The 26,248-nt window shown below is 35.0% G+C and overlaps 1 protein-coding gene across 1 annotated transcript in view; it reads right to left on the bottom strand.

The window, feature by feature from the left end:
* Window positions 1-26,248, bottom strand: part of RSRC1 (arginine and serine rich coiled-coil 1) — a 451,481-nt gene that overhangs the window by 215,827 nt on the left and 209,406 nt on the right. The window contains exon 6 of the mRNA XM_067737138.1: window positions 9,535-9,571. Within this exon, the coding sequence (XP_067593239.1) occupies window positions 9,535-9,571 (37 nt within the window). The remainder of the gene's footprint in view (window positions 1-9,534; window positions 9,572-26,248) is intronic.

Here is a 26,248-nt window from a genome sequence, read left to right as displayed (position 1 = left end):
ATTTCTCTCTCTGCAGTTACAGACCTTAGATCCTGAGAAAAGCATGAAATAACTACCAGGTACCTTGTGGGGTCCTATGCAATGAAGCAAAACCTATGGTATCCTGAACTAGAATATAAAAAATATCCGAATACAATATTCAGTTACTCTCATGGTTTTGAGAAGGCCTGACTATCAGACTCTTGAATAATGGGAAGTGGGGGTTATTTAATGCACTTAGAATATTTGGTTTTACTTTATAAAGCTTTAATAAGCACATGTGCATAAAAGTCAGACAATAAATTTTATCTAGGTTAAACATAAATCTGAGACTATTAGTAATATCATGAAAATTACATGACATATTGTCTTTTTTTTTTTTAAAAGCTAACTGGCCACCATTTTCTACCAAGACCACCGTGTCTTAAAAAAGCAACAACAACTGACAGATCTTTCTTTGGAAGAGAGGAGAGGGAGAAAGGGTAGAAAAAAGGCCCAAGTTCCTGCTGTTTGATTGACTAGATAATATTTATTAATCATTTACTGCAGAAGCAAATTTTAATAAACTTGTAACTGATCAAAATGTTTCAGAGAAATGCATCACTGACAAGGTACTGTTTCTGACTGAAATGTGAGCCGGTTCCCAGATTTAGGACTTGTAAACTGCCTAAGAAATCAAGGCAGTAACACGATATTAATATTTAATCCACATTAAAGGTATTTTAATTTGCATACATTCATAGGACACACTTGGTTTTTAAAAGGAAAGAGAGAAAAATTTATAGAATTGATCTTCCAGAAAGAAGAAAAACTTCATGCTGTTTTATCTCACGATCACAGTTTAAGGAAAGTGTCTGTTTTAATATGCACATTTACCCTAAACCTGAAATATATATCAGCTTAGGTAAAAAAAAAAAAAAAAAAAAAAAAATTAAAATGCTGGGAGGAGAGGAATCTATTACATTGAAGTCCCTAAATAGTATATGAGATAATAGTTTTCATCAGTGTTTAATAAATATATAGAGTGTATGAGAAACATCAGTGTATTGTGAGATAACTATGTTCTCAAACTCATTTAGAGAAATGTCAAAAATATTTTTTTGGGAACACAGTGGTGAAACATTAAAATAAGACAGGTATTTTAAAACGTAACAGACAAAGGATGAGTGACTTTAGAATAGGGTTCATAACCTCTGTTTGAGAATAGGGTTCAAAACCTCTGCATGCATCCTCAAAAGTATAACAATAATACATAACCTGTATTTACGCTTGCATTAAATAAAATCTTTAGTCTGTGAACTGAAATACAGCCGTTTTATTTGCGAGTTCTACACAAAATAGCCTAAAACAGAGAGAAAAGGGCTTTTATTAGAATGTAGTATTATTGATGAGCATGTAATAGCAAGAGCCCGCCTACATTTCTGGCAAGCAGCAACTATATTCTACAAACCACTGATGGGCTAAACAAGCTATTAATGACAGTTGCTTTTCAACATTTAAAATGGTCAGACTGTGTTGCCTGACCACAAGGACAAGTAGGTCATCACTCTCAAATGTTATACAATATAAGAAACATAAATGAGACCTCTGTGGGGAGAAAAAACCCACAGGTATGGCTCCAGAGTTCTTTGGCTATTCAACTATTAATAGAAAGCAAATCCCACTTAAAGTTGTAAATACTTCTAACCCATTTTACTAAAAGATTTATCATCACTTATTTAACTTTCCACCTACAGCTGAACAAGGTATTATTAGTCCTAGTGTCCAGCTCCAGCCCTGAAATATACAACTTAATATCCAGAACCCAAATTAAAAAAAAAAATTAGCCCTTTGCTACTCTCACAGAGTAAGATGATGAAATTTTTCACCCTGTATAAACCTGTGGAGTGTCTGTCTCCCTGGGTTTATGAATGCCCAACTAATCATTCATAGGTTGCAGAATCATACTCAATGAGTATATGGGGGAACATCTAGATTTTTCATCAGATTCAGAGGGCCTTGTTCATTGGACACATGTCTTTCAAGTCAATGCCTTTCAATGTACTTTTCTTTCTGGTGGTCACTGGACCAGCAGCATTAGCCTCACTTGGTAGCTTGCTAAATGTAGAATCTCAAGTCCCACTCCAGACCCAGAGTTTAAACAATATCCCCAGGAGGTTCATATGCACATTAAAGATGGTGAAGCACTGACCTAGAACATGTCCCCCCACCCAAACCCACCTCCAGTTATTTGACTTTTCAGAAAAGAGAACAAGGGAAGTTTAGAAATATCATACTGATCAGGATAATTCACTTCATTCCCTGCTGGGCATGGCACAGCAGTCCTTTCAAGCCAGAAACAACCCACAAAACTATTTTGACCTAAAAAAAAATGACAACTTTTCATATAGCTCAACCTAATATATTCAGATCTCAATCCCTCTCCCAAGAGGAAAGGATAGCATTATTTTTATAGATTGCTAATAAAACAATCATAGCTATATTATAATCAAATGGCAAGGTTCTATCTCCTGTACACTTTCATAATTTAACAATAAAAATGCATGTTAATGTCACCTACTTGACTGTATTAAAAACACTCTAAAAAGTAAATCTTTTAACCCCCTATTACATAGTTCAATAAAGGTTACTACTCACTATATTATCCAGAATTTAAAAACATAGGATGGCAGAAAAATATAGAGTCAGCTACCTTTGATATACAGAGAACTTAAGAGTCAATTTTCCACACGCTAGGACATCTTTAAGAAAAAAAAGTCAGGCGCAACATCACCATCTAATAACCACCCACCTCCACTCCTTCAACCCTGCTGTGTTAACAGACATACACTGGAGTCACATCAGATGGTCTTTAATTTGTATATGATTCTTCATCAAATAAAAAATACTATTTCCTTAAGTTCATTATAAAATCTAAGCACAACATTATAAGCAATGTTTCCACTCATTTTCTCTAAGCTTAAATAGATATGGACACTGAACTCTGAGATGTTTTGTATTCAATTCTGCTGACCATTCGGCAGGACCCTGTAGGAGGACTCCTGAGGATTCAAGGTCTATTCAACATTGATTTCTGACATTTTTCATTATGAACTTCTCATTTGAGGCAAAATTTTTCAAAGACATGCCACCCTGTGCCACCCCTGATAATGGCTGTAAGTTTAATACATAACTGGAAGTACAAACAAAAATCATCTACAGAAAAACAAAGTGCAACACTAAAATGCCAAAATAGTGAACATACGCCTAGGATTTGGTGTTACCATAGCACCAGCTAGAGGAAAGGGGCTTGAAAAGGAGTGGGACCAGAAGAGGCAGCCTCAGGAAGCTGCTTCTGGGAGAAAATCAGGTAAACAGAATACATGTCAGTGACAAGAAAGAAAGTAGTAAGAAACAAACTGCTAAAGAGAAACAAGACATGTCAACCCCTTCCTCCCTGCCACCCCCATCATCATCTGTTAGAGAAATTACGCTTCGATGTACTGCAGAAGACGGCAACCCTTAAACTAGGAACTCTGTCTACAAAATGTCTAGGATTTCTAAAACGAAGGAAGGAAGGAAGGAAGGGAGGGAGAGAGGGAGGAAGGGAAGGAAGAAAAAGAAAGAAATCAAATCACCCCCATATAAAGCTACTATAAGAAGTAACTAGAAAACGCAAATTAAAACATTTCAGTAGATGAAAATTCTTCTCCTAAAACCAACTACAAAGCACAAGACTCATTTGGACAAATAACAAAAAGAAAACCTAGAATCAGACATTCAAAAAATAAAAACAGAAATGGAAGGAAAAATATTTCAGATATGGAAAATACATTATAAGGTGCACAAAGAAGAATAAATTTGAATGAAAATTTAATAAGAAATACTGAATAAAAGCAGGAAAACAATTCAGAGAATAAAGACAAAGTAAAATATTAAAAAGACTCAGAGAGAAAGGGACTGAAATAGAAGACAAGCAAAGAAAGATTATATATTGGAGTCACTAAAGAAGAAAATAAAACAATGGAACGGACTAATATTTAATTCTATAATCCATGAAAATTATTTCTAGAAATGAGAAAACTTAAGTTTACATATGAAATTGCCCAGAAAAATTAGCCAGAAACAATCAACTTTGAGAATTATCCTAGTAAAAGCAAGATCAATGAAAAAATGGCAATGTCTCAAGGCAAAAAAATCTAATTATTTATAAGGGTAAAAAAAATAAGGCAATGGGCTTCCCTGGTGGCGCAGTGGTTGAGAGTCCGCCTGCTGATGCAGGAGACACGGGTTCGTGACCCGGTCTGGGAAGATCCCACATGCCGCAGAGCGGCTGGGCCCGTGAGCCATGGCCGCTGAGCCTGCGTGTCTGGAGCCTGTGCTCCGCAACGGGAGAGGCCCCTACAGTGAGAGGCCCGTGTACCGCAAAAAAAATAAATAAATAAGGCTGGTACCAGAGACATCAAGAGCAGAATAATATCTCAAGAAAGTCAAGGAAAAAACTGTAAGTGAAGGGTTTTATGTCCAGTCAAGCTGTCTTTCAAGTCGCAAGACTCCAGAAAAACAGCTTGGAATGTACAAGATCTTGGAGAATAATGTACATAGGAGCTTTTCCTGAGGAATATACTAGTGGATGAGTTTTATACAAACAGGAGATAAATGGGGAAATATCAGCAAACAAACTGATGGCAAATATTTAATATATTTAATTTTAAAGGTGATTCTAAAACAACGTAAGCGTGGCTGGAAGAATAGTATGCAAACATTTTATATTCTAACAAAGTAGCAAAAAACACAGCAAGAAGAAATGAGAGGAAAAGGAAGAAAGGGAAAATACAACAGGAGCATTGTCTATAATGAAGGTAACAGGTGGGAGTCAAAGGATGTCATCTATAAGGTTAAACAGGAACAAGGGGGATTAAAACCATTATAAAAGGTATAAATACAAAGGCAACCACTAGAATAAAAATGCAAACCTTCCTAAGTTTCATCATCATAATTACAATAGCTCTTCAGAGACAATTCTCCATAACATTCTATACATGTTATATCAGCCATCAGCCTTTGTTCAGAACTATCTTTTCAAAGAGGTTTGGTACAGCAAACAGTCTTTGGTATAGCAAAGATGTTCAGTATAGCAAACAGCAAGACAGAGACAGAATCTCCCCCTGGGCCAGAAGGCATGTTTGTTACCTAACTAGGATAATAAAGATAATGTCTTTCTCTTGGGCAAAGTTTGGGCAGATTTTCTAACAGCTCCTTAAAGAACTCCTAAATCTGGAGCCCCTCAGCGATGACACAAACCCACTGAGTATGCAGCATCACCCCATGGGACTTGGGGGTCAAGGGGAACCTATACAGTCATGAAGTATGTGCTACTTTTTGTGCTGTTAGTAAGAAAATGCTTTGTCTCTGACGCAGGGAATCTTGTGTCTTCTGTCAGCATGTATGAAAGTGTAGCAGGCATGCAAGTTGGGCTAAAATCTTAATAAAGGAGACACAGCTAAATAGAGAAAGAAATATAGTAAATATAATGATACACACAGTAATTATGGAGTGATTTACAGGATATACTGATAAGTGAAAACAGCAAAATAGAAAGAAGTATACACAATATGCTTTAAAAAAATTATTTATTTGTTTATTTTTGGCTGTGCTGCATGGCTTGCAGGATCTTAGTTCCCCAACCAGGGTTCAAACCCGGGCCCCTGGGAGTGGAGGCACAGAGTCCTAACCACTGTACCTCCAGGGAATTCCTTACAATATGCTTTTTATAAGAAACAGGAAATAGGAATACATACACATATGCATATACATATATATATACACATAATTTTACAAAAAGCACAGGAAGGATAAACAAGAATTTAATAAAATATGCTACCTACAAGGAATAGAGAATAGCTAGAAAGGAAGGGAGTGACACCTCTCTGACGATACTACTGTGTATCATATTTTGACTTCTGGAAGCATGTTAACATTATAGATATTCAAACATAATTAAATCTACAAGAATGGGAACAAAGGCACCTAAAATTGAATGCAAATGGAAACAAATGAATGCCACTATATTTCAAAGGAATAAACTACACTCAAGGGGAAAAAAAACTACAAATAAATCTTGAAATCTTTTATTTAAGTTTATTTTCAAAATATATAGCTGTACTGGAACTATTTTATGTATATTATATGATTCAGCAAATGGGTAAATGTATTAGTGTTGTTAGCAGTCCAGGTTCTCCCTTTACATAAAGGGAAATACAAATATGAAACGGGGGAGGACAAGGAAGAATTCTGTGGTTTGGATCGAAATTGGAGGTATCAGTATGACTCACACGTTCTTCAAAATATTTATCTACTTACCTACCTACCTCTATTTAACTATCTAATCTAGCACTGAAAGGTCCTAGAAGTAATGAAATCGCAGAGACAATGAGCATATCACATGTCCAGACCTTGATTCCTAAAATACCATTTTCCTCTAAAATGGAATAGGGTAATTTGAAGAAATGGCTGATTCTGGAAGTGGGACAGGGAAGGTATAAGATAAGCCTGAAACATCTTGTTGTGTCAGAAAATGAGGACGTGCTTAGAAAAAAAAAAAGGGAGTATGTTGAAAGGACCCAGAAACCATCTTTAAAGAAGATTCTCTGGACAAATCTGTGACAATCTGAGTGTCAAAATAAATAAGAAAAGTAACTGATAATAACCTAGTCATAAGTCTTTGCTCACAATAAGTAAATAAAATAAGAAAGAAGGATGGGCTTTTCCTTATAGTGGAATGCTGGCTGCTAAATATAGGGGGAGTGGTAGAGCTGGAAAAATCTCAATTTTGCAATCATCAGGCAAGAATCATCAATGGATGTCGGGGGCACCAACCTTCAAAAGTTCTGTCTAGAATTTTAAACAGACATGGACTTTATGGGTAGTACACAAGTTTGTGAGAAGAAAAATAAAATGGTATTGGGGAGTAAACTATAGGAAATTTAAGCTAAGAATGATATGCTGGACAGTTCCCAGGAAAAGTTGGCAACATAGAAAAGAATGATAGACTAAAGACTGAATCAAGGGCTTGAGAGAGTGTGACAAATAAATGAATTGGCCCTTGAAGAGGTTTCAAGGAAACAGAGTCCACCTATCTTATTCTTCTCTCCATACACCCACACTTGTTACAGATAACTATATATACCAAGAAGAGCCCATAAACAGAGTACAAAGACAGTGCAACCATATATGTGTTCTTGTGACAAATATACTGCATGCCATTTTTCTTAACTCATTTAAATTTATATGGCTTTCACCCTCTCTTAGAACAATGCTAATTTTCTATGATAATCCAGATAAATTTGAAAAGACAAGAAGGGTACATAAAGAAGAGATTAACTCCAAATGTGTGGGATGTTCTCATTTTAATGTTACACCATATATTTTTTAAAATCAATCTATTAGAATCTATACTTTAATTATATTTGGTATGCAGCCAATTCAAAGAAGGGGTACGTGTGCTAGAAGACAAGGGTTATAAGTATCTGTTCAGCTGGAAAGTGGAGAGACCAAACCTAAGGAGCCCACAGTTGCTAGACAGGTTTCTTTGTGCTCAACCAATGAATTCTTAAGTTCACTTCCTTCTTAGGCAGTTATAAAGAATATCATTGACTTTACTGAATATTATTAGTGTACAAAGCAATATATATGTGTATATATGTGATAATATGTATTCATGTATTCATATTATTGTTAATAGTTCACAGTCAGTGGGTCAAGTTTACAATATCAAGTTATAGAATTTGAATGACTTAAGTAAAATGCATTAAAATCATCTACTTCCACTACCTGTTGTACTAATCATGGCTCTCTCATCCCTAAAATGCCTTATCTTTGAAATACATTTGATGTATGTGACCCAGATAAAATGAAATATAACTCAGAGTCAAAAATGGAAAAGGTTTTTAAATACTTTTAGCTGAAGAATTCTTTGTTCAGATGAAATCTTATTTTAAAAGGTTAAAAGTATACAAAATAACTAAAAGTGGGAACTATTCTGGCTAAAGTGGGCAGGGGAATTCTGGAGTGCCACCTGTTTTGGGGAGACTTCCTGGCAGCCCAAGGCAGTTAGAAAACCACTGCTGCATAAGATTATAAGTAGAGTATAAATGCATGAAATTGTCACTGAATGTAAGTTCATACTAGTGAGTATTAAAAAAAATATGGAATTTAAACAAAAAAAAAGAATCTAACTCATCTACTGATGAATATGAACCAAGTAAATATACAGTCTTTTTATTAAATAGTAATTTACAAGAGAAGTATAAAAGACAGCTCATTTTGGAACTATGTTTTAGCTGTTCTTCCTTGTTATAAGCTGTCAATTGATACTGGCATTAGATATCTTAGATTAATATTTTTATTCTGATGTCCATATGTATGTCCTAAATATCATCTGTCACAATGAAGTGATAAACAGGGATTCAAGAAATAATTTTTAATAATGAGAATAACAATATTATTTAATTACTTCTAATCTGGACAAATATATATACTTCAATTTTTCTAACTAGTTTATTATATTCTGCTTTTAATAATTAAATCTGTAATTTTTAGGATGATTTTATCGTTTTTAAAAAGTCTAGGTTTCCTCAGTTTCCTTTAGCTATTGAAAGAAAAACCAAAAATCCTTTCTAACTCTAAAACTACTATAAATAAAAATGAAGCTGCCTCTTGCTACTGTTTGCTTTGTGGAAGCAGAACAAAAGCACATTAATAGTTAACAAAGCTACAATATGATATACGAATGAAGTCTTGCATTAAAAAAGTACTTAGATTGTATTTACAAAAGAATCTCTATCATTAATTATTCAACGTTTGGATTTGACCAGAAACCAGAGCATGACTTTATAATGCTCTGTTTAAATGAACTACTTAATGTTGTAATGAACACTCAATGTGGTGAGCTCAATGAATTTTGGACCTGGTATAATACAACAGTTCTTCCAATTTTCTGATCAATTGACAGATTTTAATGTTAAGTCAGTTGGAATTTTACTTGTTTTAAAAATGTTTACTTAAACCAAAAATTTTGCATCTCAATTATTTTATATTCTAAAACTGAATGTAGTTTAAACTAATGCATTATTCATAAAGCAAAGACATCAGGAAAAACAAAGCTGTGCACTTCTTTCAAAGCAGTTAAATTGCTAAAACATACCATATTTATGCATGCAATATTTGATTGTGTTTTTCTTAAAACACAAGCTTGTTTTTGTCAGATCAAGATTTGCCAAAAATTCTACACCAAACACTTTTCTTTATAATTAAAGCAATCATCAATCCAAGGATTGTCATCCATTTTATTTCATCTCTACATCAGAAAAAAATGTAATTTAAAAAAAATTTTAATTCCCTTGAAATGATAAGATAAATGAAAATGTAAGTGCCTTCACGTAATAACAGTAAGCTGACCCTTTGGGAAATGGTTGACTTTCTCAATACAAGGTATTCAAAGCTCATTCAAAAGTGTTCATTTAGAATGCAGATATCAAAGATGATGCAAATGTTCAAGAGAAAATTAGAACTTACCAGATGTTCTAATACAGCTTTGATGCTTCCAGATTCCCTAAAATAGAAGAATAAAAGTTTAAAATAGTTGTTAAACCCTTGTCTGCTATAATTTATGTTTACCTCAAAAATATTTTACAAACCCTTATAATTTTTTCATATATCTTTCCTAATGTTCATAATAACTTTGTTTTTAAGGACAAAACAATTTCCTTACGGAACAGATAATTTATTTATATCTAATAGTAGTACTACCGCTAAAATTGATATTCGTCTAGTAGAAAGAATGTTTCAGACTTTTCAAAGTCAGTGGAGAACAAAAAAGAAATCAAATGTGTTATTTTACTATTTGCACACTGTCTTTATTTTACATTAGCTATTTCATTAGAGTTTATGTTTTTTCAATGTTTATTATGAAAATGTTCAAACATACAGAGTCTTTCCACAATCTAGAGTCTACAATTGACATTTTACTACATTTGCTTTATCAAATATCCATCCATCAGTAGGTGCATTTTTATATAAAAAATGGCCACAAAAAGAATGTTTGTGAGTACATAGTTAAATAAGTCAATCTTAAGTTTTTTCCTAGCATGAATTTTATCAACTTAGTGCCCACTACAAATCAGAACCTAAGACTATTGTAATATTTAAAAGCAAAAAAATCACCAATGGAAACACAAACATCAAATATCACAATATATTTTAAGTATTTAATTTCTTGCTTTTCACTTTAAAAAAGAGTGCTGATGAAACTAAAAATACAAATAACTGTGCAAGTAGCAAAGGTAATTTAAATACACATTTGGTGAAATATGGCAATAGTGAGATATTTTTCCTGATTTCAGTCAATGCTAATTTATTAGTGACAAATGGACTTTGACTTTTCTCACTCCAACAAGCAGTATTTGAATTCCATCATTAACATCATGCCTTATCTGTTTTAACATAAAATTATACTTCTACCACATTGCAGAAAATAATTATGAAACATCCAACAACAGTACTGCATTCATGATGTTTAATCTTTTCCCCATACCTCTTTCTTTCTCTAAAGGGGCCCCAATTTTATTTCTTTTCTCTTTATTTTGTCTCCAATTTTTTTTTTTTTTTGGCCAAAAATCTACTTACTTCTGTTTCCTTTGTCTTGCTATACAATCTTTTCAAATTTCCCTATCTTTTCCCTTTGGCTCTACTGCTTGAAAACTATACTCATGGCTTCCAACCTTTGCTCTCACTGCCCAGTCTGGCATCCTGGGAATAAATTCCACTGTCTACTGATTAGTACTCATCTTTAGCCATTCTCTCTTCTGCTTTCTGCTTCTGGCAATGCTATATATTCAACATTTAAAAATTTAAGGATTTCTGAAACTTAATTCTCTGGATGCAGTCCTAATGAAAAATGACAGAAATAGGGCTTCCCTGGTGGCGCAGTGGTTGAGAGTCCGCCTGCCGATGCAGGGGACGCGGGTTCATGCCCCGGTCCGGGAAGATCCCACATGCCGCGGAGCGGCTGGGCCCGTGAGACATGGCCGCTGAGCCTGTGCATCCAGAGCCCGTGCTCCGCAACGGGAGAGGCCACAACAGTGAGAGGCCCGCGTACCGCAAAAAAAAAAAAAAAAAAAAAAAATGACAGAAATAAATTGTAACAAGGTGTCAGAGAAGGCCAATAGCTACATAAATAATTATTTTTACCTTTATTATTATAAAATTAATGTATTTGCTGGAGCTGGAAGTCAGATGAATCTTTAAGTTTTCACAAGGAAATTCTCATATAACCATTTGTGCAATTTAAAATTTAAACAAAAAAATAATACATATAGTGAGACATCTGACAGTGTAATATGTATTTATGTGTATGTATACAGGTTACAATAAAATTAAACCTTCCTCCCATCAGTGACTCCCAATTCTCAATCACTGGTATTAGCTATTTGTTTGTCCTTCCAAAGACAGTCTATGCATGTGTATGCATGCTGCTGTGTGTGTGTGTGTGTTTCTCTTCTTCTTCTTCTTCTTCTTCTTCTTTTTTTTAACCCAAACAGAAGCATAATATACACACTGTTTTGTACCTGAACGTGGCAATCTATCTTGGAGCCACGTATATTTATACTATATAATACACATCTACTTAATTTTTCCCCCATGGCTACATTGTCACATCATGGTTCTTATTAGAAAATAATGCTGCAATATAAAAGAACAAAAATGCTCAGATTCAAAGTACAAGTCCATAATTCATTATCTGAAACCACTGGGGTTAGACATGCTTCATTAGAATATTTTGGATTTTAAGAAAGGTAATAAGGTACATATAGTGTATGTCATAAAACACTGAGAGCAAGGCTTGAAGAAGCACCTCATCATCATACATATTAATAATTCTGAAAGAAACATATGAATGTCCACACAAAGTGGGATAAACAAAGACTATAAACAGCCTCATCTCAGGGTAGGTTTTGCTGTCAACTGACTTTGTCACAAACTTAGGGAAAATTTCCCAGTTTTCTGAGTTATTTGCATTTTGGAATCAAGGATAAGAAAAAGAAAGAAAGGAGGGAAAGAAGGAAGGAAGGAAGGAAGGAAGGGAGGGAGGGAGGGAGGAAGGGGGAGGGAGGAAGGGGGAGGGAGGAAGGGGGAGGGAGGAAGGGGGAGGGAGGAAGGGGGAGGGAGGAAGCGGGGAGAACAGGGCGGGGGAGAAAGCGGGAGAGGGAGAATGGGAGGAAGGAAGGAAGGTTGGCTAGGTATTGCTTTTTTATGTTTCCAAGTGATTCTTTAAATTAAATAATTCTAGGAAATATGCATTTTGAATGGCATGCCTGAAAGAAAACTAGACATCAACATTGACACTTGCCCCTTTCCTTTGCTACCAAACGTAAACAAATGTAATCAACCACAAGGTCTTGGCTATCCAACGTCCTTAATTATCACTTAGATTTAACCACTTCTTTCTATCTTCACAGCTATGTCTTATTTTAGGCCATCATCTTTTCTCTCCCTGATGACTGCAAAGCTTCTTAATGGGTCTCAGTGACCCCTGCCTTGCCCCATGTCAATTCATTCTCCATAATACATTAAGATCTTTGTAAAATGTAAGCTTGATTATGTCAATTTCCTTCTTAAAATCCACAATATACTACTACACTCCAGTTTACTAATTCCCTCTGTTATTTTGCCAAAGCTATTATCACATGGAAAGTGGCAGCAACAGCCATAACAAACTACTAACCTTGCTTTAATCATCACTGAACCACTCACTCTCTCTACCTGAGATGTTCCTTTTGTCCCAGACTCCTCTAATCCTCCTTATCTATCTGAAATATAAAAACATTCTTCAGAACTCAACCTCAACAAAACCTCCACTGGGGAAACCTCTTTTCCTCATAAATGAGGTACTGAACTCTCCCCATGTGTTCACATCACAAAGTTCTCACACTTTATTATAAATACGTATTTACTTTCCCATTGACAACCACTAAAATGAAAACTCCTTGAGGACATGAATTACATCTTTCTAATTTTTATATCCCAGCATCTAATACAGTGCCTGAATCAGAGTATGTATTCAACTAATAAGAGTCTGACATCTAACCATCATTAAGACAAGCTTAGATAGAGAGTCAGTAGCAACCATCCCAGGTCTCTGGGTGGTCCTACCCAGCTCCATACCACTCAAAGAAGGCAACTGCAACAGTGAGTTGCTGTTTGGAAGAATAGTTTTGGGAGCTGTGTGTATGTGTGTGGTGGGTGGTAGGTGGTTGTTTCGCTTTGTTTCGTTTTGGGTTGTTTTTGATAAAGTAGGAAGACACAATGGAAAAGTGGTTGACTGAGGCCAGAGTAGAACAAATTAACCTGGAGGAGCACAAGCCAGAGCCTAGACTTTCACTCTTCTCCTTAGATTAAAATTAATAGCCAAGGCAGTTGAATGTTGCAAGAAAATAAAAGAGAAACCCACAAGGAAAATTTTAAGATCTCTGAGGTGTGTAGGCACAGGAACAGAAAAACAACAAAGAAAGCAACCTCATCCAGAGAAAACAGATCGAGCAAGAATATAATAACATATTCAAAGATAAGGGAAGATTTTTAGAAACTAAATATGAAAAACAGTTATGAAAAAGAATCAATATGAGATAATGAGTATTAGAAATACAATAGTTAGAAACTCAGAGGATGAATTGAAAGCACAATAGCTACAGACCAAGAATAAATTAGTGAGCTGGAACACGGGGTAGAAGAACTCTCCCAGAAAGCATAGGAAAGGTATGAAAGACAGAACAAACAAGAGATAAAATTAAGAACAGGAGTAGAAGTATGAACATCTATATAATAAGAATCCTAGAGGGAATGCAAAGACAAAATAAAAGAGAAGAATTATTTGAAGAAATAATGACGAAAATTTCCTAGATATAGAAATATTCAAATCTTAGATTGAAAGGGTACACACAGCAGTGAACAGGACAGCTAAAGAAAAATTCACAGCAAAGCATAATATAAGGATAATTAAGACTGTAATATTACAGATCAAGAGAAAAGTCTAAAAGTTTCCAGAAAGAAAAAGCATACCCCTCCATAAAGGAAGACTAGCACTGACATCAGACTTCTTAACACTAATGCTAGACGATGGCATATTAACTTCCAAGAGAAAGTGTTTAAAAAAGAAAAAGAACTGTAAACCTAGAATTTATATTTAATGAATAAACTGTTATTTACATTAAAGGAAAAATAAAGCAATTTTCAGCATACATAATCTCAGGAAATTCAAAAGTTCTTAGGAATGTAATGCAATAAGAAGAGAAATAAAATCAGGAAGAAGCAAGAATATAAAGCAAGTAAAGGCTGGCATAGTACATAGTAACTATTGTAATCTTAGTAATCAGTGACTAAAAAGAAAACTAAAGAAAGGTCACCTAACAATCTAGAATTAAAATGCCAGAGAAGGGACTTCCCTGGTGGCGCAGTGGTTAAGAATCCGCCTGCCAATGCAGAAGACAGGGGTTCGAACCCTAGTCAGGGAAGATCCCACGTGCTGCGGAGCAGCTAAGCCCGTGTGTCACAACTACTGAGCCTGTGCTCTAGACCCCGCGCGCCACAGGTACTGAAGCCTGCGCACCTAGAGCCCGTGCTCCGCAACAAGAAAAGCCACTGCAATGAGAAGCCCACGCTCCACAACGAAGAGTAGCCCCCTGCTCACCTCAACTAGAGAAAGCCCGCATGCAGCAACGAAGATCCAATGCAGCCAAAAATAAATAAATTTTTAAAAAAATGCCAGAGAAGTTTCTTAGATTGGGTATGAAACAAATCTAGCAATGTGTGATTTACAAGAGACAAAAAACAAAAAGGATCCAGAAAGGTTTCCAAAAAAGAGATAGTAAAAGATATAACCAGGCAAACATGAATTAAAAGAAAGTTGGGGTAAAATGACTTTAATGACAAGATATATTTAGGCCACTTCCCCCTTCATATATATATATTTTGATATGTATATATCATGCGATATACATACATAAAAGAAGGCCATTCTCTTCTAGTAAGAGATACAATAGATCAAGAAATTTTCATTTATATCCCGAGGGTTTGCATGTTTGTAAAGCTTAATATGTATCATAGATGGGGACACCAAAGTTTCAACAAGTTCTTCATGAAAATCAGTTTTCTTTATTTAGTCTTACTTTGGGCAGAAAGACAAGGAAGAGTGGCCATCTCAAAACAACGCAGATAAAGCATCATGAGTACATAAATACTACATTAGACAGCATGATGTATAATCCTGGTTCTAGAAGCAAAACAGTTGAATGAGCTTGGGTAATAATCTAAATTCTCTGAAGCTCAAATTGTTCACCTATGATGTGAAGATTTTTTAACATTTGCTTTACCTAACACATAGGGTTGCTGTGAAAAAATAAGCAAGATAATGTATATGAAAGTACACTATAAATTGTAATGTGCTATAGAAATGTTATTATGGTAGATATTTAAATACAAAAGTCTAAAGAGTGGTTCCAAAACTCTTAATGAATTTTTTTAAAATAGAGAGGCAAGATTCAAGACATTGACAGAAGGATCTTGCAACAAATGGGATAAAGCCTGTCCTCTTTAGTGGTCTGTCTCTTGGGTTGTCCCTGTCATGACTTCATCAATATTTGTGCAACTCCTTTTGCCCTGTGCTGAAAGCAGACTTAATTCAATTATAGGTCTCAAAACTGATAAAATGGTCCTGAAGTGGAAAATGGGAAGAGATTATTGGCAAATGAATAAAGATTTGTATCGAACTAACACACAGGAGTACAGCAGGTCTTTTTTTAATCATTCCCTGTCTTAAATCTTCTGGGAACCATGAGTTTCCCTTCCCCTCATGCAGCACATCGATTTCTGAATTAGACTGCAATATTAAATAATTAATATACTTGCCATGATTGATGTTTTGCATTAGTTGAATATTAGGTTATCAATCAAAATCCACTTGGTTTAATGTAATAATATTGAAAAAGTGTCACGGGCTGTTCATCCAATTTGTAGTTGAGGCAGCACAGATAGTAATGTTGGCATAACACGAAGCTTTAAAGCAGGAAATTCAGTGGCTCAACATGTATGAGGCAGACATTTTGAAACTAACTGGGAGAAGACTGAGGTTGTCCTAAATAAACCTTGTGGCACCTGTCAGTGTCAATGTTAGTTCTCCTTCCAGTAAGAAGTTGCCATACATCAATCATACCATGGCAGGCAAGAAAAAAAATTAAAATAAAGCTACTGATTTACCTTTGTGGCAAACAGATTTCATCATTTTGCCAAAGGAAGCATGCTCTAAATCTGGAAATTGTTGCTATTATAAAGCTTATATAATCTTAAGAAATTTCTAAACAAATAGACTAAGATTTTTTAGATCTAATCTTACTAAGAAGGGATTAACTTTTTTTTTTTTTAATATGAGAACAAATTACACCAAAGTGATCATTCAGGTTTTATAATGGTCTAAGGGAATCTGGTCAAGGAGCCACAATTAATAATGATATTTATTTTGAAAAAACAGCATTCCTTTTGATGATGGCATTCTCCTTTCTCTCAATATTTTGTATCAAAATTGTCAAACTACTACCTTAGAAAAATATTTTTGATCACTTGCTTCTCCTAGTACCTAGTAAAAGCAAATTTTTCTCATCATTCCCTATTAAATCAATCTAAAATCTATTATGAATTTACTTATAAAAGTAATATTTTACAACATTAAATAAACAAAAGACATCCAAAAGAAAAGTAAGTTTTTTGGGTGGGAAGTAGAAAAGTAACAAAATAAATATAAACCAAAACTATTTCATAAAGCAAGACAAAATATATTTAGTTATAAAATAGAAACTATAATACATGTAACTAAATAAAGTAGCATTAATGTCTCATTTCACTGACCAAGAAATAAAAGATTAAATGTATTTATAACCAGTAATGTATTGATATATGTATTAACCCACATAAAATACGCACTATACAATAATTATGAAAAACAGAGTTTAACTCTTAATAAAAATTTTTACAGGTTTTTTGGTTATGAACTAAGCATATTATTCACTTTTAAAAGATTAGTATGCTGCAGTTTTCTACAGCTATAAGAGATAAGATCACAGTTAATTTTGTACTCTTTCTCATAAAGCAAAAATCTATGTGAGCTGTTTTTTTTTTATAATGGCAGTCAAAGTTTTTAAAAGCCTGAGTTATAAGTTATAAAAATATATACATCTCCTATCTCAAATTATAATTGATAAATTTTCACATGTATAAGACCTTTTTCTGTTATGTATCAAATGTTATGATGAAAACTTTGGTAATACTATAAATCTAAGAAAAACTTGGTTCAAATTCCAACTCTTATACTTAACTAAATAACTCTGTCAGGATATATACCTTCTCTAATTTGCCATTCTTAAGTTCAAATCAAGGATTAAAAAGATAATCGGCATGCATATAGAAGTCACTCAATAATTACTCGTTCAATATGACAGACTAAATAATGGACTGTATTCTACTTTCAAAATCAAGAAACATCTTTACAGATGTTAGCTTTTTCGACCACCTTAAAATCTGTTTCAACTGTAATACCTATAAATGAAAGTCAGTCTACTTTTCAAATAAATACAAAGAGCTTGGCCCAATGGCTAGCATCCAATAAAAATACCATGTATATCTTGACATAAGAACATTCTTCTATCCTGATCTCTTTGAAAGGAGGCAGAATTAAAAAGTACACTGAAAAGAAGTAAGCAAAAATAATTTCTTAATTACCTAATTTTTTTTACATTTTACCTCCAATAACAAAAACACAGACTATCACCACTAAGTTCCAAACTAGAATTCTTAGTTTCAACTTACTAGGTTTGGTTAGAATTCTCAGCATTTTTCCCCTGACTGGAAAATATCTTGCAAATTAGTGAATCTAAGTGTATATTCTTTGGTTACCACAGTTCAGAATGGTAGTTTTCAGACATTTGCTTTTAACAAGTAGTTATTGATCTGACTGATTATTATTTGCAATAAATTCTGCTCTAGAACTTATAAATCATGTGCACAGACAAGTGCACTATGGTTACTGAATTTTATGTGTACTGTTCTAAGATTCTTTAATTAGTTTTACAAATATTAGTGAGCATCCATTACATCAGGACAAGTTTAAACTGAACATATTAAACAGCTGAGGGCTTACGATATACGCTGAGCTTATTCCAATGGGAAGGTGAACACTAAGTTGGTATGTATCATAAGTTATTTACAGTTATTCAGGTAAAGAAGTTCTGCATGTCACAGAAAGGGCCTACATGGGAAAGAAAAGAGATTTCAATATTTTTCAAGTTATGCTCTAGACAACAGTCTCAGATGTAGAAAAACTAAGAGAATTCATCACAAGTATATCTGATCTAACAGACTTGCTAGAGGAAGTGCTTCAGACCAAGGGAAATTATACTAGTAAGAGACCTGGAACATCAAAAATGAAGGAAGAGCAACAGAAATATATTTATTGAGCACCCTCATACCTAGGCTCCATGTTAAATTCTGAGTAGATAATAAAAACAGTAACAACAAAATAAGCAAACATCAACAACAAAAAGTACCTTGGATGTTTAAACTGTATTGTCAAACCAAGACTAATGCATGAAATAGTTAACATCCAAGCCAGGCAGTGAAACTGCATGTGAACATGCTACTTATCTGCTATTTCCACATGCAGCACTAAGGTTCATAATCATTGACAATCTTCTTTCCCACTGAGGCCAAATGTAGCTCAAGAATCTTTCTCAACACTGTGCTCTAAGGAGTCACTGCCAGTTGTCTGCAGTTAGCAAGTGAGGTACAACCTATTCATCACCACTCCCTTCAATCCATGTTCTTGACCTAAGTTCAAGAGAAGTTCAGAAGAAGGAGAAATCGCCATATGTGTTGGAATGGTTGGGAAATATTTAAACGAGTAGGGGTAATTTTAGCTGGATCCTGAAGGACTGACTGCATTTGAGCAGAGTTGGTAAGCAGAAAAGAAGAGGCAGGAAGAGCAAGCCCAAAGGTCCCACATGACCTGTTAGAGGTCAAGTAAGGACAGTAGCCTGCCCAGAGTAGATGTATTAAAAGGTTATATTTCTTTTAGTCTTTAATTTTAAATAATTTTTATTAGGTAAGTTTTCTGGACTATCATGTACTGTTGTGCCTGTTGTTTAGTATGGGGAGGGGGGAGTGGTGAAGAAAGGAAAACCTAATGGGGCAGTAGAAGCTAAAAGCTATATGCCCTGGCCAAGCAGTGTATCCTGGTGTGGTACTGCATCCACCGGAAGAAGGGACAGCTTTTCCTAGTATGCACAAAGGTGCCATATGGACTAGCAGTCCCACAAATAATAAATGCTTATTATAGAAAAATTCAAAATCACATCTGGTTCTAAATGAAGAATAAAATAAAAATCACCTGAAATCCCACCAGCCAAGATAATACCTCAAGGTATTTTAGTATTTTCCTCCTTTCGTATGTGTACACACAAACACACTTTTTTCTTACAAATATGGAATCACCATTGATTTGTTATGTACATAGCTTAGACTTTTTCACTACTTAATTATATATTATAAACAGTTTCTCAGATGTCAATAAATATATTTACATATAATAGTTTTACTGTTTACATACTATTCTGTTCATAGATGTACAATAGGTTAACATATCCATTAGTGTTGGACATTTGAGTTGTTTCTGATTTCTTATTCTAAATAAAACTAGGATGTAAAAAAAGAATAATTGATCATTAGATTTTAAAATCATTTATGAATTTTATATTATGTTATGTTTTGACTTCCATTCATCCATCCTTGTTTAAGATGTTACTGAATAGATGATCAAAAAATTAGGAAGTAAACTAACAAAGTGGAGGACACTTAATCCAGGAAATGGGGAAACATCATAGAAGAGTCGTGAAGAGAAACCGTCCCAAGAAGAAGGGGGAAGGAAGTCCCAGAGTGACAGCTCTACAGCAGGCCTGGCTGAGCCTGGGACAGGAAATACAAAAAAAAAAAAGGCATGAGAAATAGTTACATACTCTAGGAAACAAAAACGTATACAAGGAGCCATAGTACTTGGATCATCAATGAATGATATTTATATAGTCATATTAATGTAAACACGGGTCATAATTCAATAAAAAATAATTATAAGATGGTAGAACAGGTGGGGTAGGGACTGTAAAAGAACCAAAATGTCATCCAGCATTACAGGCTTTTAATAAATAATGCCTGAAATTGACAAATTGATGATATTTAGAACAATGGAGAGATTCTGCCAAGAATTAAACTTGCCTGCCTCTGGGAAGTGAGATAACAGCAGTCAGGGAGACAATAGGGGATTATTGTTTAATTATACCATGTTGTGCTACTGACCTCTTAAACTGTATGTATGTGTTAATTTAATGGAAGTTAAAATTAATCTTTATTCTTAAAAAAAATAGAGAACCTGGCACATCAGTGGTGCTCAAAAAAATAGAAGCTGCCTATTCTCCTTAAAATTCTGAAATACATCTGAAATGTGTTCATCATTTAGCTTTAGTTCTCCCAAAAAGCAGGGTCTGAGACAAGGACTTGCAGGCAAGTGGTTTATTTGGGAGAATGACCCCACCGAGTTCAGAAGAGAAGGAACTGGAAGAATGAAATACGGAAAGAGGAACAACTAAACCAAGCATGTGTTATTAAGCTGTTATGCTTCTGTGGGCAATTGGAACTCAGTCCTGCTGAAGATCCTCTGAAGAACTATGTGTCTCATAATTGTCTGAAATTGCAAGAGAGAAGTATTTATCCCCCAGCTCTGGTCTGCTGTTGGTCAAGTTTGCCCCACAGAATGTTAACTCCCTGGCACTTCAGACTGCCCTCCCATACTACAGCAGGAAGCCCAGGGCAGAAGGCAGGCGATAAGTGATGCAGCTGAGTGAGGCATGGTCAGACCACACCTGCACATAGCTGTTTGCTGACGCAATGGCCAGAAGTGGAATACAGACTGAAAGGAAGTAAGCTGGGGGACAAAAGATGACCAACATGTATGGTTAGATGAATATACATATGCAAATTCCAAGCTACCTCTTATTTACCCTCCACAGTCCCACTTTCCCCTATACTCCCCAAATCTAAAAATACCTTTGGTGGGGAAAGGGGGAGAGGAATAAATTTGGAATTTGGGATTAACGGATACACACTGCTATATATAAAATAGATAAACAAGGACCAACTGTATAGCACAGGGAACTATATTCAGTATCTTGTAATAACCTATAATGGAAAATAATCTGAAAAAGAATATATATATATAGAAAATCAACTATACATCAATAAAAAAAACTAGGATGTAAAAAAAGAATAATTGATCATTAGATTTAAAAAACATTTATGAATTTTATGTCATGTTTATTTCACATGGAGGACTGGGGTAAACAATTTTTAAAAGGGGAAATAAACCAGTATATTTCTTCTCCAGTACTTAAGCCTAAATAATTTAAATTTATATAATTATTACATTTGCATAAATATAAATTTGGATTTAAATATATAGTTATCATTTATAATATTTAAATACAATTAAATATAAATTTCTACTTTCAAGGAAGTTCATTATCATAAAATAATGTTCCTACAGCTTCCTACAAGCAGTATCTACCTATACGTAACAAAGTAAACAATACTAAATAGAAGATAATAAATACATATAAGTATTCTACTAGTATCTTCAGCTGCTAAAACTGAGAAAATGTAACACATGTATATTTTTCCTAAGAAAAGCAGACTTCCAATAACTCAGAAATTGATTATTCAATTACTAAAGTCTTTTGTTGCTTTTTCTCTTCCCTCTGATGTTCTCCTTTGTAACTACACTGATACCTTAAAAGGAAACAAAAAACTAAGGTATGAATTTAATCTGGTAAGCACCTAACAGTGCTAGGAAATAAAACTACAGTACTAAAATTCTTTCTTTGCTTAGTGAATCAAAATAAACTCCTCAGCCTATAATTCAAGAGTCCCCTCAAATCAAACAATTTGCCATTTCCTAAAGATCTCTTTGCACTTCTCAGCACTTAAATCTTTGATCATATTATCTAAGTAAACTGACCTTCTTAGAGATTCCGCCTCTGAGGAAATACTGAACAGTATGTGCCAAGCACTGTAGTAAGTGCTTTACATCGGTTAGCTCATTTAACCCTTATAATGTTATTATAAAGAGATAAAATTATTATCCCTACTTTATAGATGAGATAACTGAGGCTTAGAGAGGTGAAGTAGATCACACAGTATACCACTCAGCTATTAAAAGGCAGATGTGAAGCCAGGCAGCCCAAGTTCACTGCCCAAATTTTAATCAAGAGAGAATTTACTACTATCTATCTGTAAAAGCAATAACTTTAACAATGAAACAAGATTTTACAGTATTCTCCTACTAGAATTATGATTGGGAAAGAAGCTGCAAAGGGGTAAGGATTTAAGTAAAAAAGAACACTGACCCTTAAAGACTAATATATACCAGGTGCTGAGCCTGGTCATTTACACTTATAATCTCATTGAATTCTCACAATATTCACAAAAAGAAAAATATGTATAAATGGCTAACAAACATTCAGTGCACAGATCTGCAAGATAAAACTAAATGCCATTTTTCACCTAGGAAACAAGCAAAGATGAAAACAAATGATAATGTTTGTAGTGCTGGCAAAGGTATGGGGAATCAGGACCCTCATATGCTACCTGTAAGAGCAGAAAATAGTAAAAGCTTTCCAGAGGACAAGAGGAAATGTTCCACATTTTCAATAATACACATAAAGCCTTTGACCTGAAAGTTCTACATCTCTGGGCTTAACCCAATGTTAAGAGTCACAAGATACTAATCACTCCATTGTATTTAATATTAGACAAATAACAACAAACTTGGAATAAATTAAGTGCCTAATAATGGCAAACTATGAAATAAAACATGATAATATCCATACGACAGAAAACCATATACCATTAAAAATTATGATGTAGTTGTATATTTCCATGAAAATGTTCTCATGGCATATTGAGTTTTTAAAAAGAGCCTATTACAGTATGGTATGATGTTATAGTTGTTAAAAGAAAAGTTTTATACATGTATGTGTATAATATGAGTATATATGTGTGTGTATCTACATGTAACTGAAAGGTTACAAACTAAAATGTTAAGAATATATAACAGTGGATTCTGACTGATTTTTGTGTTCATTCTAATGCTTTGTTTATGTGTTTTCCAAAATTTCCCCCATTACTGTTGGTCTAATTTTTTTTAAGTTTCTTTTTGTGTGTGTGTGGTATGTGGGCCTCTCACTGTTGTGGCCTCTCCCGTTGTGGAGCACAGGCTCCGGATGCACAGGCTCAACAGCCATGGCTCACAGGCCCAGCTGCTCCGCGGCATGTGGGATCCTCCCGGACTAGGGCACGAACCCGTGTGCCCTGCATCGGCAGGCGGACTCCCAACCACTGCGCCACCAGGGAAGCACTAAAGTATTTTTTAAAAAGAATCCTCACAGCAGCTCTATGGAGTAGTACATTATCTTCATTTTGTAAATAAGAGATCTGCTTAGAGTAGAGTAACTTACTTAAGGCAAGAAAGTAACTTGCTAAGATGACCAAAATTGCTCTATCTGGATCCAAAGCTCATACTTTTTCTTTTTCAATAGAAATGCTGCCTGCTGTATTAGATAAAATAAGCCTAGGTCTATACTGAACCCACACATTCCCTGTTCTCTCTACCCTTGAAAAAGATCCATAAATTATCTGTGTACATGCCTGTTATCTTCAGTGTTCGCTTTAAAGACTCAGTGTACATTTCTGTCCATCTTTAAACTCTCTACAGTGTTTAATACCAATAGAATCTTTCTAAATTTGATACATGAATATATAAGATACAGATGAATTAAATTTAGAGTTGGAGAATGTGAAACTGGAATAGAGCTAATGGACATAGTTATGTCCATAATGCATGAGATAAATGGAAATGGTAAGCCCTTCAATAACTGATCCAGATTGGTCCAAGTTCTGCCACATTCCCTTCCTTCCCTCTATATTAGTTTTGGTTCCTAACACTTCACACCAAAATTCCTCCAGCACTCTTCTCCCTAACATTAATGTCTTCAAACCCCAAGTTCATGTCTCTGTCTGCTTTACAACCTATAATATATGGCTAATAATTTTCTACTACTATCCAAAATGCACCTCTTCTCAGACCAGTCCATTATCACTTCCATAATTCCTTTTTTGCTCATGCATTCATCTACCTAGAACAGTCTTCCTCTTCCTTGATACATCTTCAAATTCTATACATTTATTGTACTAGAACCAAACTCCCACTTATACTATTTTCATAATAATTTCTTACATTTCTAAACATATAGTCACTCCTTGCATTCAATAAATAAGTCCTAGAAACTTCCAAGTACCCTAAGTTGTGAATGTAATAATGCATGTAAAGTGCTTGGTGGATTACTCTTTAGCATATATTACTAATTATTATCAACATCATTATTACTATGCAGACCCTTCATGAGCATTGCTCAAATCATTAAGATCAGAAGGAAACAAAGCCACTCTGAGATAAAATGCTGAGCAGTCAAATGGTCTCATTCACCAGCTAAGTGACATGACTCCTGAACATCATCCTGCACATATGCCTTAATATCATGACACATGAAAATTACAAATTCTCACATGCAACATAGGCCCCTTTGAACAGACAGAATATTAATCTATGGCTACCAAGGTCAACTGCGTTGCCCTTACAGAAAATTCTCCAAAGTCTAGCGCTTACACATTCAGTACTTATTTTATGTGACTTCTATGTCTGTATCCATTCCCCAAGCTAATTATTTGTTTAAGTAAACCTTCTGCTTTGTTACCACATGAAGCTTTTTGGTAAGCATAGATTCTTGGTGTTCAATGTCAATCAAACTCTAACTTTCCCAATACTATACATTAAAAAGTCTTCAGGTCTTGGGATATGGTTAATTAAAACAATTTATTTACATATCACTAACATTAGCTAATGTTCACAAAATTAGAATTGGAAGGTCTCATTAGGAAAAGCAGAGAAGGAAATAGCCTAACAAAGTGTTATAAATGCTACATTAGAATTCTAATTTCATGGAAGTGTTTCTTGGGGGACTAAGAGGCTGGGGAAAGGGTAGAAACTGTGGACAGCAGAGTCCAGGAAATACTTCATAGAGGTGATGCTTGAGATTCCTTTGAACAAAGGCCATTCCAACCGCAAGGTCTCTGGAATCAGCTCCTCAGGCTTCTTCGAGGACTTTATACTCTTTCAATTATCTGTTCTCTTTCTCTCACCCTGTACTGCTACTGTGGAGCAATCAGGGGTTAAGGTTGTGAGTTAGGACAATGAGTCAAACTGAAAGTAACAATCAAAGCTTTATTTACTTACTTAGAACAGTGCAACCAAGAGGCAAAAAGGAGTCTAATGTTCCATTTTTCCCTCAAAGAACAGCATGGGCAAGGGTCAGGTGGATTCACTGGGGCAGGGAGGGGGGTGCAGGTGGCGGGGGGTGGGAGGAGGTGAAAGGGAGAATGGTTGTCTCACTGCTGAAGAACCCAGAGCAAAAGGCTCTTACCTCTTTATGGACCAGTGAGGCATGGGGAGGGAAAGGGGGAAGGGCTAGGAATGGAAAAGTACTGAATCAAAGTATAGAAAAGTACCTCAGATCGCAAATAAGGAGGGCTCTGAATGGAAGCCCCTGGGCTAGGAACAAGAATGCTTTAAGGTTGGGTCTAAAAGATCACACATACAATTTTGGCCTGGAGCTGGACTCCTCAGCTACCATCCTACTTACTTCTCTGCTTCCCTCAAACTTTTAGAAAGACTACATAGACATTATGTCTCCACATTCCTACCTCCTAACACATCCAAAATTTTCTCTTGCTAAAGTCGTCAGCAGTTTCTCCATGTTACCAAGTCCAAAGGCCATTGTATCATCCTTGTCTTTATACACTTCTCAGGAGCATTTGACACTGTCAAACTCTCCCTCTTGCACACTCTCCTCACTTGGCTTCTATGCTTTTACATCATTCAGGTTTCTAACCTTTTTTCAAAAAATGATTCAAGTCCCCTTTGTAGGTTCATGTTCCTTTCGCCAGCCATCAAAAGTTAGAGTTCCTCAAGGCTTGGTCCTAGGCCCTCGTCTTGTCTTATACTTTCTTCCCAATTAATCCTGCCCTC

This window comes from Pseudorca crassidens, chromosome 5, assembly GCF_039906515.1.
Source record: "Pseudorca crassidens isolate mPseCra1 chromosome 5, mPseCra1.hap1, whole genome shotgun sequence".
Lineage (NCBI taxonomy): Eukaryota > Metazoa > Chordata > Mammalia > Artiodactyla > Delphinidae > Pseudorca > Pseudorca crassidens.
This window is presented reverse-complemented; position numbering and strand designations above follow the sequence as displayed.